At 33.6% G+C, this 15,951-nt stretch overlaps 1 protein-coding gene across 1 annotated transcript; it reads left to right on the top strand.

Annotated features, from left to right (window-relative positions):
• The first annotated feature begins 325 nt into the window (after nucleotides 1-325).
• On the top strand, nucleotides 326-2,242 carry LOC110618160 (transcription factor MYB36). Its single transcript, XM_021761242.2, has 3 exons — nucleotides 326-712; nucleotides 807-936; nucleotides 1,143-2,242. The coding sequence occupies exons 1-3, from the start codon at nucleotides 577-579 to the stop codon at nucleotides 1,972-1,974; spliced, it is 1,098 nt and encodes a 365-aa protein (XP_021616934.1). The 5' UTR covers nucleotides 326-576; the 3' UTR covers nucleotides 1,975-2,242.
• The last annotated feature ends 13,709 nt before the right edge of the window (nucleotides 2,243-15,951 follow it).

Here is a 15,951-nt window from a genome sequence, read left to right as displayed (position 1 = left end):
AAACTTGGAGAAGTCAATCATGCATGTTATTGAAATTATATAATTTAGTTGTGGTAACTAAGAAAATCTTCGGTTTAACAAAAGCAATAGAAGGAGATATTGAAGACAAACTGAGAGAATGGAGAAGTTTAATTCTTCTCTATCTTAATTACCTCTAGTCTTGTGTTCACAAATAAACTAATATATATATATAGCTACCTGGAAAGAGCACTGCAATTTAAAACTATTTAAGAGGAAGAAATTTTCTATTATTCTTTGTCGTAATGTAACTTTATAGTTAAATATGGATTAGCGAACTAATCCAAAAAGGCAGAGGGAGAGAGATACAGAAGAAAAAAAAAAAAAACTAGAGAAAGAAAATGCTGGGTTGAAATATTTGAGAGGAGGAGAAGGTGAGGTGTAAGACTTTTTGTCCTTACAAGCATCACATCACCCACTCTTTCTACCTATAAATCTTTGGTCGTCTTTCTTCAAATTTCCCAAACAATCTCAGACAGGTAGCCTTCGAAAGATTGGTTCTTGCTCAAGAAATTACGAGAGAAAGCATAGAAGAGAGAGAGAGAGAGAGAGAGAGAGATGGGTAGGGCTCCTTGTTGTGATAAAGCTAATGTTAAAAAAGGACCATGGTCACCTGAAGAGGATGCTAAGCTCAAGGCCTATATTGAAGAGTACGGTACTGGAGGCAACTGGATTGCACTTCCTCAGAAAATTGGTATAGATATTTTAGTTTCATCTCAATCAAATATATATATCTTCTTTTAATACTTATCCTTTTATTGACCCTTTTGTGTTGTGGAATTATCTAGGGCTTAAGAGATGTGGAAAAAGTTGCAGACTTAGATGGTTGAATTACTTAAGGCCTAACATCAAACATGGTGGATTCTCTGAAGAAGAAGACAACATCATCTGCAGCCTCTATATTAGTATTGGAAGCAGGTATCCCAGATCCCCACTTCTCTCTCTCTCTCTCTCTCTCTCTCTCTATTTCTCAGAGAATTCAACAAGATCTGCTTGTCTTTTTTCCTTTGTCCATCATATACTTTTATCTTAGTCATAGTGATTATTCTTTTTGGTCTGTTACTTGTTGTTTCCTCTCTCTTGGAAAAGGCATTTGATGCTTAAACTCCATCTTCTATTTTTAGGTGGTCCATAATTGCAGCTCAATTACCTGGAAGAACAGATAATGATATTAAGAACTACTGGAACACAAGGTTGAAGAAGAAACTACTTGGAAGGCGCAAACAATCTAACATCAATCGTTTATCATCTGAAACTTCAGACTCTAATAGGGTTGAAGAGAGTTCATCTTCAATGGCCTTAAGCCAATCTGCACTTGAAAGGCTGCAGCTTCACATACAACTTCAAAGCCTTCAGAACCCTTTCTCTTTCTACAACAATCCTGCACTGTGGCCCAAGTTGCATCCTTTCCAGGAAAAGATGCTCCTCCAATCTATGAATGAAAGCTCCAATACTCTTATGCAGCAATTCCTGAATAGTCCTCATGGGAATGGGCAAAAGCTTGACATCTATGAACAACTCTGTGGTTCTGATACTCTTGATCAGGATTATCTGAAATTTGACAACCCTAAGGTGGATTGTTTGGAGAACTCTTTGAAAGGTTTGGCATCCACAGACAGCTCAATACCTTTCGTCAATGGTAATAATGTGGCAGACTCAAGCATGGGTGTGAGAGTGGATGCAGTGGAACAATCTGATGCAGCAAACCAGCCTGTTTCGACCTTCCAACCTGAGCTTGAAAACTTTATCAGTAATAAAACATCTGGGTTTGTCTCACAGCAAGATCAGTTTGCTGAATTTGATTGCTTCAAAGAAATGAATGCTTCCAAGGACAGTTTGATATGGTGGTCTAATGAATTTGAGACAAAATCAGCATCCTCGACTTCATGGGAATCTACTTCTGCTCTTCAAACTGAAGGGATGTTTCAAGATTATGAATTGAGTTACAATATGTAAAAAAAAAAATGGAGAAAAAATAAAGAAAAGAAAGTAAGTAGAGAGTTGTTTTAAGTGTATTGTGATGGTCATAAGATGAAGATGGTGATGAGGAAGAGATCAAAGGTGGACAATCTCTAATATTAGGTTACTGTAAATTGTGTGAATAATGATGTTGATGTCCTTCTCAGTGTCTTTCCAAATCTATGATCTGCCAAACTCCATACTTAATTGTATTTATTAAATGCTCACCTGGGCTTAATGATGATCATAGTCTCTTAATTTCTTACATGTATTTTTTTTTGAAATGGGATTGATGGATTAAAACATGAGACCTCTCAGATTTATTCAGATGTATTTACCACTATTAAATTAAAGTTGTGAGTGTAATTTTTTAGGTATATTAAATAAAGTATTTAGAAGGATATATATTCTGATAATTTTATTTCATTTTTTATGAGATGATCATGGATAGATTTAGTATAATATTTGAATTTTGATAATAATAATAATAATAATAATAATAATAATAATAATAATGAAATTATAAATAAAATATAAATCTACATGTAAAAAAAATATAAATACGGAATTAAAACAAATTTATTAATATTTACAAGTATTGTGACAAAAAAGAAAAAACCTCAAAAGTGGCAAATTTAAAAATTTAGCCTAAACTTCAAATTATTACACCAAGGGATTCGTGCAGTTTGATAGGATTTGCATAACCTATACCTAAATCCTAATTTTCTGGGAACTTTTAGGCATTTGGTATTTTTCATTATTGATCCATAGAAAATTTGTTATTAATATTTCTACTAACAAATTTTTATCAATTACTATAAATTTTGTTACTAATTTAATATTAACAAATTTAGTAATCGGTTAGTAATTTTGTATGTATTTAGCAACGAAATTTATTAATGCATTATGAGATATATTATTAATTTAATAAAAATTAAAATATATATAAAAAATTATGAAAAAATATTGAAAATTCAGTTCGTTGTCAAAATATATATATATATATATATATATATATATATATATATATATATATTTCCGTTAAAATATTAATTTTATTATTATAAATTATATTAATTCTATGACAATAATAATTATAAAGGAAAAAAAAACAGAAAATGGAAGAAAATTATGATTGAGAAAAGAAGAAGAATGGAAGAAAATGAAAAAAAAAAGAAGAAAATTTTAGAAAATAAAAAAAATAAAAAAGATAAAATAGGAAAAAAAAATAAGAAAATGGAAGAAAATAAGATAAAAATAAAGAAAAAATTGGAAAATAAAGAAAGTGAGAAAATGAAAAAAAGTTATGGTCAGGATGCAATATCTGATGAATATGAAAGCGAAACATCATTTCTCTGTAAAATATTTCGATCAAATTATCGAGTTTGTCAAAGAAATTCTACATGAAGATAATGTGCTTCTAGATAATTTTTATAAAACAAAAAAGTTAATTGAGGGTTTTGGTTTTCCGGTGAAAAAGATTGATCGTTGCAGAAATAATTGCATGATATATTGGTCTGATGATAGTGAGTTACATGAATGCAAGTTTTGTCAGCTTCCTAGATATAAACACATAGTAAACAGCTTGACAAAGCAAGTTGTTGAGAAACCATATAAGAATATATATTACTTTCCTCTCACTCTAAGGTTATAATGGCTTTATGCATCAGAAGTCACAGCACCCCCATATGAGATAGCATGCTGAATATGAATATAAGGAGGTGGTTATACATTATCCATCTTATTCTCCTGCATGGAAACACTTCAATACATGTTATCCATTTTTTGGCTCAGAGATAAGGAACGTGATTCTTGAATTGTGTATGTTGAATCCCACATCGGTTGTGGAAAAGGGGTAATGTGCCCCTTATATGAGCCATAGGCAATTCTCATCCTTGAGCTAGCTTTTGGGGTGAGGTATGCCTGACCCGAATTTAACATAGTATCAGAGTCTCCCCATCCGATGTTGGACCTCCCATAAATATGTCACGCACCAGTAAAATTCTGAGTGTGAAGGGGGTGTGTTGAATCCCACATCGGTTGTAGAAAGGGATAATGTGCCCCTTATATGAGCCATAGGCAATCCTCCTCCTTTAGCTAACTTTTGGGGTGAGTTAGGTCTGATCCAAATTTAATAGTGTACTGACAGATTCCAATTATTTAGATAATCTAGCCAACAGTACTTATCTTGACCCATCATTTTGACACCGTATAATCTTCTGTCATGACTGTGTATGAAATCAGAATATATGTTTCTCACTATTATAGTTTCGAGCCTAAATAATCCCAAGTTTAAAATTGATATATTCTTGCAACCCTTAATCAAAGAATTAAAGCAATTATGGAATGTGGGGGTTGAGACATATGATGTGGATAAGAAACAAAAATTTTTATTGCGGATAACTTTGCTATGGACCATCAATGACTTTTCTACTTTTACCATACTTTCTGGTTAGAGCACTGCAGGAAGGCTTGTATGCTTATATTGTATGGATAACACCGATACATTTACTTTGCTAAGAGGTGACAAACAATGTTGGTTTGATAATCATTGCAAATTTTTAAACCACAACCATCAATAGCGACAGAATAAATCATGATTTAGAAAAAATAAAGTGGTAACTAAACATGCTCCTCTAGTAAAGACTAGAGAGGAAATTTTGTATGAGATAGAGAGTCTTGAATTAATGAGAGTGACAGAGCCGAGTTCAAATGTTGTTAATATTGTTATTAGTAAGACATGTGGATAAAAGAAATGCAACATATTATGAGATTTACCATATTGGAGTTCCTCAGTTATTAGATATAACCTTGATATAATGCATATTGAAAAGAATTTTTTTAATAACTTGTTAAATAATATTATGAATATTGAGGGTAAAACAAAAGTTAATGCAAAAACAAGAGAAGATATGAGAAAAATATATCGTTGGCCTGAGTTGGAGATTAATGCAGAAACTGGTAGATATCCAAAAGCAATATATGTATGGGACAATGGTAGGAATCCAACTACAACTCTAGGGGCATATTGGGTATACACCAGAAGAGGTAAAGTTGCCAAGAGAATCACCCTTGGGAATCAAGAAAAAGGAAAAGACACATCACCAGTTAGTTAGGAAATATCAATATAAATAGTATGTATGAGGAGAGAGGAAGACATCTTTTGGAATCCATTGTATAAGCAGAATTTCCTCTGCTCGGGCTTGTCCTGGGGGCTGGCTTACACCAGTCATTATCTTTTGTCCATTATGTGCTTTCCCAGCTTGTTGTAGTCCCATTTTGATTAATATAATCACAGATATTCCTCTCCATATTCTCTTCTCCTTATTTCTATTTATTGTTGGTTAATGTTCTTGATTCTCCATCATTGGTCCGACTTGCCAGATCTGTCAATGCCCAAAACAAGAATGGAAAATAGAGTCGAATTCATGGAGAAGAATGTTGCCAGTCTTGATGAACACCTTTCTGCCCTCAAACTTGATATCCAGAAACAATTTAATGAAACTCATAAACTCATTTCAGATATCAACTAAAACTTCAATGAAATTAAATAACTTCTTCTTAAAGGAAAATACCCAGCTGACCCTTCACCAGATTCACAAACCACCACCCAAACACCACAAATCCAAACAGATTTAGTCTTCCATACACCTGAAAAATCACAATCTTCATCCCAAAACCAAGTTCAAACCACACCCACACAACCCAACCTATCAATAGACACCATTATCTCCCTCAAGAGAACTGACATGCCAATTTTTGATGGTATAGATCCTGTTGGATGGGCAACAAGAGCTTAACAATTTTTTGAGCTACATCGAATCCCACCCATTGACCAAGTTGCCTAAGCCTTTGTTGGTATGCAGGCAGTGGCGGAGCCAGGAACTTCTCTTTGGTAGGGCACCACCGGCTGCGCCGCTGCGGCACCTTCATCCCCTTCAAAATATTTTTCGGTCGTAGGTACGGCACGATACCCCTTGCCGTACCCTCCCTCCGTCCCTGTCTAATATATAAAAAATTGAAATAGTGAATATTTTCAGTACTAAAATATGAATAAGTACATTCATGAAGTATCAGAAAAATCACTCTATTTGAATTTGATTAATATAATAGTATGAATTCATTTTAAATTTAATTGAAATTTATTATAAATTTAATTGAAATTTATTACAAATTATTCAACCCGTCAAAAATTCAATTATTATAAACTGAATATACTAAATTTATTTAATTTTATATATTTTAATTAATAATTTACATAAAAATGCATTTTTCATTAATAATTTTTAGTTTTTAAAAAATTTAAAATTTATTTTTTAAATAAAAATATAAAATAATTGATAAATATTATTATAAAATATATATTTTATATGAAATTAATTATTTATATAAATAACTTCAAGTAAATTCATATGTATAATATTGTCCTAATCTTTGTAACGTACAAATTGGAGTCCATTTAATAAGGCTGATTTTACACAACTTTATTTTTTGTATTAATTATTACACTAATTAAATCCCTAAACAGAGTCAATAATGAACCACATAATCACGTGAGACATGACGTGGCCCAATTAAAACCCAAAATTCGGTGAACGTGCAGTGACCTTATTATTTCTCTCTTTTGACAGAATGAAATGCGCTGCCACCGTCTTCTGTTACAACAGCAACAGAAAAAAGATTTCACTTTTCCAGCTAAAAGAAATTCTCAATTTGCTCTCCCTCGAAAAAGCAGGCAATTGCGACTGCGGCAGCTCCAGCAGCGGTGAACGGAGGAGGCAAGGTGACTTCTCAAGCTTATTTGGAGAGTATTGTTTGCTGTGAAGGACACGAGGGTGTTAATCGCTGATCTCTGCCGCCAGTTCTACAACCTTGGATAGGTCTCTGGGACAGGTGGAAGCATCACCATCAAGGTCCACTATGATTCCATCCCTAAGCCTCAACAGCTTATCTTAATGTCCCCTTCTGGTAAATATTGTCGTTGCTATGCTATTCCCAAAATTGAGCTCCTCTGTTCATCTGTTTACATGTGTTGTCGGATTACTGCGCGGCACCACCGGGGACGCTGCAACTGCACTGCTGCGGCACCACCGGCTGCGCCGCTGCGGCACCTTCATCCCCCTTCAAAGCATTTTCCGGTCGCCGGTACGGCACGTGCCCCCCCTTGCCGTACCGTCCCTCCGCCCCTGTATGCAGGGTCATCCTCTCCATTGGTTGCGGTTTATCCGACACCGGAACCCTCACCTGGACTGGGTTGCGTTGAAGACCAAGTTGTTTTACCAGTATGGTGGAGATATTGCAATAAACCCATTTGAAATTTTGGTTGCTACTAAGCAATGGGGCTCAGTCACCGACTATATTAATGAGTTCATTTCGCGCGCTGCTAAACACCCGACATCTCTGATCCTCAATTAATCGGATACTTTTTGAATGGCCTCCAGCGTGAAATCAGGGTGCACATAAGATCGACTGATACTTTTGATCTCTATCACGCTATGAGAGTTGCAAGGGAAGTGGAGTAGGAAATAACTCATTCCGCTCCCAAGCAACCTCTGGTCGTTCCTTCACCAGTGATGCCAACTCAAGCCACAACTACAGCCCAAGCCCAAAATCAATTACTCACATACTGATCTGAACTCAACAACCGACCCTAACCCAATACCCATCAACTCGACCTGCACCGAACCACCCAACATCAACCCGCCAACATGGTTTTCCCTCAAGACAACTCGCCCTTCTAGCACCTTCAATGAAACCCACCACTGAACCCACAAGAAATAGGGGTGTTAAACACTACTCTCACAAAGATTATCAAGACCTGAGGGCTAAGGGATTGTGTTTCAGGTGCAAACAACCCTACTCCCCTCTCCATGTGTGCCCCAACAAATCACTTCGTGCTATAATTGCTGGTGAGGATGAGGATTTAAATGAAGAAGAAGTCCAGGCTCTAGAAATGGCTTGTGAAACCATTAAAGGCACTCCATTAGAGTTAGAGCTTGATGAAGCTCATTTTGCCCAGCTTGATCTACCATTATTCTCTGTGGGAGGGCTGTCGCGACTTAAAATGATGAAACTCTGTGGCAAATTGGGGATTCATACGACGGTAATCATGGTGGATAGTGGTGCTAGCCACAATTTTGTTTCGACGCAGCTTGTAGAAGCATTGGGTTTAGTGGTAGAACATACTTCCCCATTCTTTGTTTGGCTAGGGGATGGCCATAGACTCAAATTTTCGAGTGTTTGCTGAAAAATGCGGTTGGACTTGGGTACAATGGAGGTCATTGGCGAATTTTACATCTTTCCACTTAGTGGCGTTGATGTAATTCTCGGAGTAGCTTGGCTGGAGACTCTTGGAGAAGTTAAAGTTGATTGGGGAAAGCTCACTATGAAAATCCAACGGCCCAATGGGGAAGTAACTCTTGTAAGGGACCCTTCACTTGTGAAACAACATATTACTATCAGGTCTATTCTCAAACTTAGAGATACTATTTTTATTGCTTTGTTGTGGGCTATTTGTGCAGATCCTATGCTAGCACCAGTTGCTCCAGTGCTAGAACGAAACCAACAAAAAAAGCTACAGAATACTCTTTCTAAGTTTGAGAAAGTTTTCTCAGATATCTCCACACTACCCCCTCGGAGATCAGCAGATCATCGTATTATTCTTCAACCAAATCAGGGCCCTATATCTATCAAACCTTACAAATATGGTCACCATCAGAAAGATGAGATAGAGAAGCTTGTCCAAGATATGCTCAATGTAAGAGTTATCCAACTGAGCTCAAGCCCATATTCAAGTCCGGTCTTATTGGTAAAGAAGAAAGATGGAAGCTGGCAGTTCTGTGTCGATTATCGACAACTCAATCGAGTCACAATACCCCATAAGTACCCTATCCCCGTGATCCAAGAATTGCTTGATGAACTACATGGGGCAACTTACTTCTCTAAGCTTGATTTAAAGAGTGGATTTTTTCAGATTCGTGTGGCTCACTTTGACATTGAGAAAATAGCCTTCCGGACTCATTCAGGGCATTATGAGTTTTTGGTCATACCGTTTGGGCTCACCAATGCTTCAGCGACGTTCCAGGCAGTTATAAATGACATCTTTCGACCCTACTTGCGGAAGTTTGTCCTTGTTTTCTTTGACGATATATTGGTTTATAGCAAAGATTGGGAATCCCACATGCAACACCTGAAAGCAGTATTGCAGCTCCTCGCTGATCATTCATTACACCTCAATGGTAAAAAGTGCTTCTTTGGCCGCACCTCAGTTGAGTATCTAGGCCACATCATTTCTACAGGGGGAGTTTCTATGGATCCAAGCAAAGTTATGAGCATTCTCAACTAGCTTACGCCCGCTGATGCTAAGGGTGTTAGAGTATTCTTGGGTCTAACCGGGTACTATCGGTGTTTTATTACTGAATATGGACAAATTGCTTGATCATTGACTAAATTACTAAAGAAAGAAGCACATGGGGCCTTTGTGTGGACTCCAAAAGCACAAGGTAGTCACCTCATCCCCAGTTTTGGCTGATGCAACAGAATCAATCTTTGGCTTTTTTCAGTAAAGCCACCGGCGACCTCGCTTTATCCAGATCAGCTTATGAGAATGAATTAATGGCTCCAGTTCTGGTCATTCAACATTGGCGGCTCTATTTGATTGGCAGAAGGTTCACTGTACGAACCGATCAACGGAGTTTACAACATCTGCTATACCAAGAGGTTTTAACACCTGCACAGCAGTATTGGGCTGCAAAAATTATGGGGTATGATTTTATAATTAAATACAAGGCTGGTAAAATAAATAATGCAGCAGATGTGCATTGTCACGATGCAATGAAGAAATGGAAGTTTGGGCAATATCGAGAGCCCAATGGATGGATTGGGATGAAATTCAAGCTGAGATTGAACAAGACCTGCAGTTATTTGGAATTATATCAGCATTGTCCACACAAACTCATGGTCACACACATTATTCCCTCGTCCATGGTCATATCCAAACTTATTACAGAATTCCATACTACTTCTGTCGGGAGACACTCAAGGGCCTTTAGAACTTATAAGCGAATTGCCGAGAACTTTTTTTGGCTAGGAATGATGAATTCAATCAAGCAATTTGTTGCTGCCTGCTTGATATACCAAATCCATAAATATGAGGCGAAGTCTCCTGGCGGGCTGCTCCAACCTTTGCCCATCACTCACAATATTTGGGAAGACATCTTATTGGATTTCATATCAGGATTACCAAGGTCAAAGGGGGCAGATTGCATATTAGTAGTGGTGGATAGGTTGTCTAAGTATACCCATTTCATTGCTTTGAGACATCCATTCACGGCATCTAAAGTGGCAAAGGTATTTGCAAGAGAGGTTGTCAGGTTACATGGCATTCCGAAAACTATTGTCAGTGATAGAGACCCAGTTTTCTTAAGCCATTTCTGGACTGAACTGTTCAAGTTACAAGGATCCACTCTCTCATTTAGTTCGTCCTATCACCCTTAGACTGACGATTAAACAGAGGTCACAAACCGCAGCCTAGAGTGTTACCTATGTTGTTTCTCCTCCGAGCAGCCTAGAAATTGGTCAAAATAATTGTTGGACAGAGTATTGGTACAACACCAATTTCCATGGGGCAACCAAGAAAACACCTTTCAAAGTTGTCTATGGCAGAACATCTCCTATTTTACAACATTATTTACCGGGAGAAACTTGTGTTGAGGCATTGTCCCAACATTTACAGGACAGAGATGAGATTTTGAGACAGCTCTGCCATAACCTCCTAAGGGCACAACAGCCGATGGTGAAGTACGCTAATAAACATCGGCGAGATATTCACTTTGTAGTTGGAGACAAGGTTTTTCTCAAGCTTGAACCCTATAGGCAGCAATCAAAAGCTAATTGCATCAATGCCAAGCTCGCAGCCCGTTACTTTGATCCTTTTGAGGTAATTAGTAAAGTGGGAGCTGTAGCCTATAAATTGAAGCTACCTTTATCATAAAAAATCTACCCTGTTTTCCATGTTTCTCAATTAAAGAAAGCAGTGGGGGATCATCTTGTTATGGAACATCTTCTCGAGACCTTGGAGATCACAGAGGAGCCACTACTTGAACCAATTAAAGTATGCCAAAGGAGGACTCTTCAACAAAACAACCAATCAATTCCATAAATTCTAGTCCAATGGCAAGGTCAGACAAAAGAAAATGCGACATGGGTGAACGAAGCTGATATCCGGGCTCAATTTCCTCATTTTAGCCTTGAGGACAAGGCTGCTTCTCAAGGAGGTGGAAATGATAGGAATCCAGCTACAACTCCAGGGGCATATTGGGTATACACCAGAAGAGGTAAAGCTGCTAAGAGAATCACCCTTGGGAATCAAGAAAAAAGAAAAGACACATCACCAGTTAGTTAGAAAATGTCAGTATAAATAGTATGTATGAGGAGAGAGGAAGGCATCTTTTGGAATCCATTGTATCAGCAGAATTTCCTCTACTCGGGCTTATCCTGGGGGCTGGCTTACACCATTCATTATCTTTTGTCCATTCTGTGCTTTCCCTGCTTGCTGTAGTCCCATTTTGATTAATACAATCACAGATATTCCTCTCCATATTCTCTTCTCCTTATTTTCTGTTTATTGTTGGTTAATGTTCTTGATTCTCCATTAGACAGACGACAAAACAAATTATTTATGAATAGATGAAGGACTAAGATTTCCTGATGGTTATGTGTCTAACATGGCTCGATGTGTCAACATGAACAAGTATAAATTATTTGGAATAAAACATCACGATTCTCATGTTTTCATGCGAAGGTTGTTGTGTATTGCTTTTCGTGAATTGTTAACAAAGAGAGTATGGAAAGCAATTACCGAGCTAAATATTTTCTTTAAGCAACTAACAAATACAGCCTTATGGAAGGAAGATATGCAAAGGCTTGAAGAGGACGTTCAGGTCATACTATGCAAAGTAGAGCGAATATTTCCTCCTAGTTTCTTGGAATCAATGGAACATCTTCCAATTCATCTTGCATATGAAGTTCGCATTGGGGATCTGTGCAATATCGTTGGATGTATCGGTTTGAGTGATAATAATTAATCCTTGATGCATTCTCAAAGTATCAATTATTTAATATGCTAAATTATTGTGCTAATTTATTTTGTAATACAGGTACAATGGAACTTTAAAGAAGAATATTAAAAACAAAGCCAAAGTTGAAGGATCAATTGGTAATGCATACTTAGTAGAAGAAGCATCTTTTTTTTGTGCTCACTATTTTGAGTCACATGTTTCTACAAGGGTTCCATGTAATGATGATGGTGGTATAATGGGAGATCAGGAGATTGGAGAAAATTTATCAATATTCAAATATCCGGATAGACCCATAAGTCAATCAAAGAAAATGATATTGATAAAGGAGGAAAGAAATGCAGCTCATTTATATATCTTACTAAATTGTAAAGAAGTTTCGTCATTTATCAAGTAAGTGCTAAAATGTCAAATTAGAAATTTAATAGTCTTCTAAAATGATATAGATATTCATAGAAATAACTAAAGTTGTATAATTTCTCCTAATACAAGAATATATATTGAGAAACTACAGAGGATAGCATCTAACATTACTGATGGCGAGGTAAACATCAGATTTGATTGCTAAATCACTGCTTTTTCATAGTGAAACAAGCACTTATTGCACATGAATCCAATAAGCTTAAGCATATAAAGTATCTACTTTACTTCAGGTGAGATGGTTACCATATTTTTCATCGTATTTCTAAGTTAATTTTATGCCATGGTTTATTTGTACACAAGAGTGGGTTCTTAAACATGCATGCTTTCTTATTCAAATTTGGCACATAATAAAGGAGAGACTTTACAAGGTTTCTAAGTATGCATCTTAAGCTTATTTTTATGATTTTACCCAAAGATCATTACTACTTGGTCATTTTTATGTCAAAATGAGAAACGATCCCTATTTATTTCAACCATGTCTCTAACCATGTAAAATTGCTTTTAAAATTATCAAGTGAATTTTCTAAATTATTAATTATGATTCCATGCATATTTAAAGTGACATACAAAAATTAAAAAGCAAATCTGAAGGAAGAGGGAGGAAAAAAGAGTTATAACCCAATCCTATAACTAAAGAAAGGGAAAAAAATAAATAATTACATCCAATATAATTAAAAGTAATTAGAATAAAATCCTTAACTATTATAACATCTTTGGACCTATAACTCTTTGCCAAGCGCCTTTAAAGGTGCTTTTTTCGGCCTCTAAAATAAATTAGACAAATTGGACTCTACCTTAGGCTCCTTGACCAACCCATTGGTTCACCAAAGCAAGCAACTGAAATCAAAATGGAGAAGACATTATAGGAAATAAGGCAAGATTTTGCTATTCTTCCTCCTTTGGTGCTCAATTATTAAAGCTAAAATTACCATAAAAAAGGAAAAAAAAATAGGAAGCACATAAGCAAAATAAAACTAAATTACAATAAAAAAATAAAGCAAATTAAATTCAAAGAAGGAAACCTCTAGACTCCTAATTTTATAATTTTATATCATAAGTACATGCACATATAAAGTAGTAAGGACTCCATAATAAGAATTACATCATGGTTCTAATGCATTTAAAATTAATTTTTTAAAACCTTAAATGGGTGTTTTATTCCATGAAAATATTAAAAATAAAAAATAAATATAAATATAAAAAAATAAAATTCAAGAAAGGAGCAAAATGATCTTTCCCCTTTTTTTAAGGATTTTTTTTTAAGGATTTTCTGTCGGGCTTAAGGATCAATTGGATCTTAGAAAAAGCAGCCAAATGGACCACACTCCTTAGCCTATTCAACCAACCCAATTTTGCAATATGTTGACATTTTTATAATTTTTGCTCTTCAGGAAGGCTCTTGAGTGATTTGATTAGAAATTACTTAGACCAAAAAACCAGCTCAAAAATCAGCCTAATAGATCTAGGTAGCGCTAGCCAAGGGGTGAAGGGAAGGAGATTTGCTTCCTTTTTTGGTTATTCATCTATTTAATTCTCCTTTTCTCTCCAAAAACCCTAGACATAAGCATTCTAACCTAATTTATCTTTGAGCAGTCCGCCTCTCCTCTCAACCCACTCAAAATTCTCTCAACTTTTACACAAGAAATTCAAGATGATCTTTTCTCTTTTTGTAATGTAGTCGTCTCATTACTCTTGAAAGGTAAATTTTTCTATTATCAATCAATCTACGGAATGAAATAAACATGTTGTACCTTCTTAGATTAATTTTGGTGTGTTAGATACCTACTATATGATCTTTGATGTAAAATTTGAGGATAAAACATATTTTATGCATGTTTAAGTGGAGCAACCCATTCTGTTCAGATTACTTGTTTTGTTAAGAAGGGATTTCAGTTTTCAAAATATTTTTATTGAGTTATCCATGAAATTTTCCTTTCCGTTATGCAAATTTTATCTTGGTGGACCTACCTAGCCTAGGTGCGTAGAGGACCAATCAAGAACGGAAGTTAAAAAAGCATTTTAAAGACCCTTCCAGAGACTGATGGGTCTAAAACCTTATAATAATTTAGATTTTATTTTTATTTTATTTTAATTATTTGTGATGTAATTTAAATCTTTAACGGTAGGATTTAGTTTTTTTTCTAATTTTTTTAAAAATATTTTTAATTTATGCACCTCACTAATTTATGCATTAAAATATGCATTAACTGAAATTAATAATTTAAATAATTCATTTACCCTGATTTGAAATAAAAAAATTTTATAACAATTCAATTCAATTGAATTTTTTTCATATAAAATTATTGTTTGGAATAAAAAAATTTAAAATTTTATAACTTAAAAAATTTTTATTATGTATAAAAATAAAATCATAAATAATTTTATAAAAATTTATTTAAATTCTTTTTTTATAAAATCATTCATATGAAATGAGAAATTAATAATTTCTAAAAGTAATTTTTGTATATAAAAATATAATTTTGCATGTTTAAGGATCACTTTAACATAAAAATGACTAATTAATTATTTTAATTTTTATTGTAAAGGTGTTAAATAAATTACTATTTTAGTTCAATAGATTAATCCTCGTCTAAGTGGGAAGATAAGGAATATTAGAATTTTCGATAATATCCTGATTTTTTTTATTTATTTATGATAATTTTTAATTATTTTATAATTAAAAATTTTATTATTTAAGATTTAGTCTGGTGATAAATGCTAAATTGATAGTTCTCAGTTAAAAAAAAATTTATAATTAGTTATAAAAATCTTAAAAGATATATATAAAATATATTGATATTAAATTTTTTAAATAAATATATAAATTATGTAATAATTTTATTATTTAAATTAATTTTAGAGTTTGCTAAAAAAATTTAAAACAATTATTTAAATTAATAAAAATATAATTAAATTAATTTTGAAATTAAAATTATTAAAATTACATGTTTAAAAATTAGATAATTATTAAAATAATAAATTTATATTTTTTAAATAGAAATTAAAATATGAAGTTAAATTTAATTAGTGAGAATTGAAAATATTAATGAAATAAAAAATTTAAAAATAAATTTACTATTATGTACAAATAATATATTATATTTTTATTTTTATTATATAAAAGTGAAAAGAGATTAAAGTATTATATTTTTATTATGTACAAATAATAAATTAAAAATTAATTGAATTAATTCTATATTTATTTTCTTTTATAAAAAATATTATAATTTTAATATATTATTATGAAATGAAATTATAAAATATACATTATAATTAAAAAAAGGAATAAGAGATTTTTTTAAACTATCCGACTATAATATATTTACCTTTATTTTGATTGGATAATAATTAAAAAAATAAAAATTAAATTTTAAATTGATTAGATTAATATTTTTTTAAATTTAAATTTTATTATTAAGTAATATTTATTTTTTAAATTAATTCAAATTAAACTAATCATTATATATATAATTAA

This window comes from Manihot esculenta, chromosome 6 (assembly GCF_001659605.2).
Source record: "Manihot esculenta cultivar AM560-2 chromosome 6, M.esculenta_v8, whole genome shotgun sequence".
Taxonomy (NCBI): domain Eukaryota; kingdom Viridiplantae; phylum Streptophyta; class Magnoliopsida; order Malpighiales; family Euphorbiaceae; genus Manihot; species Manihot esculenta.
The sequence above is the reverse complement of the archived record's forward strand: the minus strand, read 5'-3'. Positions and strand labels throughout refer to the sequence as shown.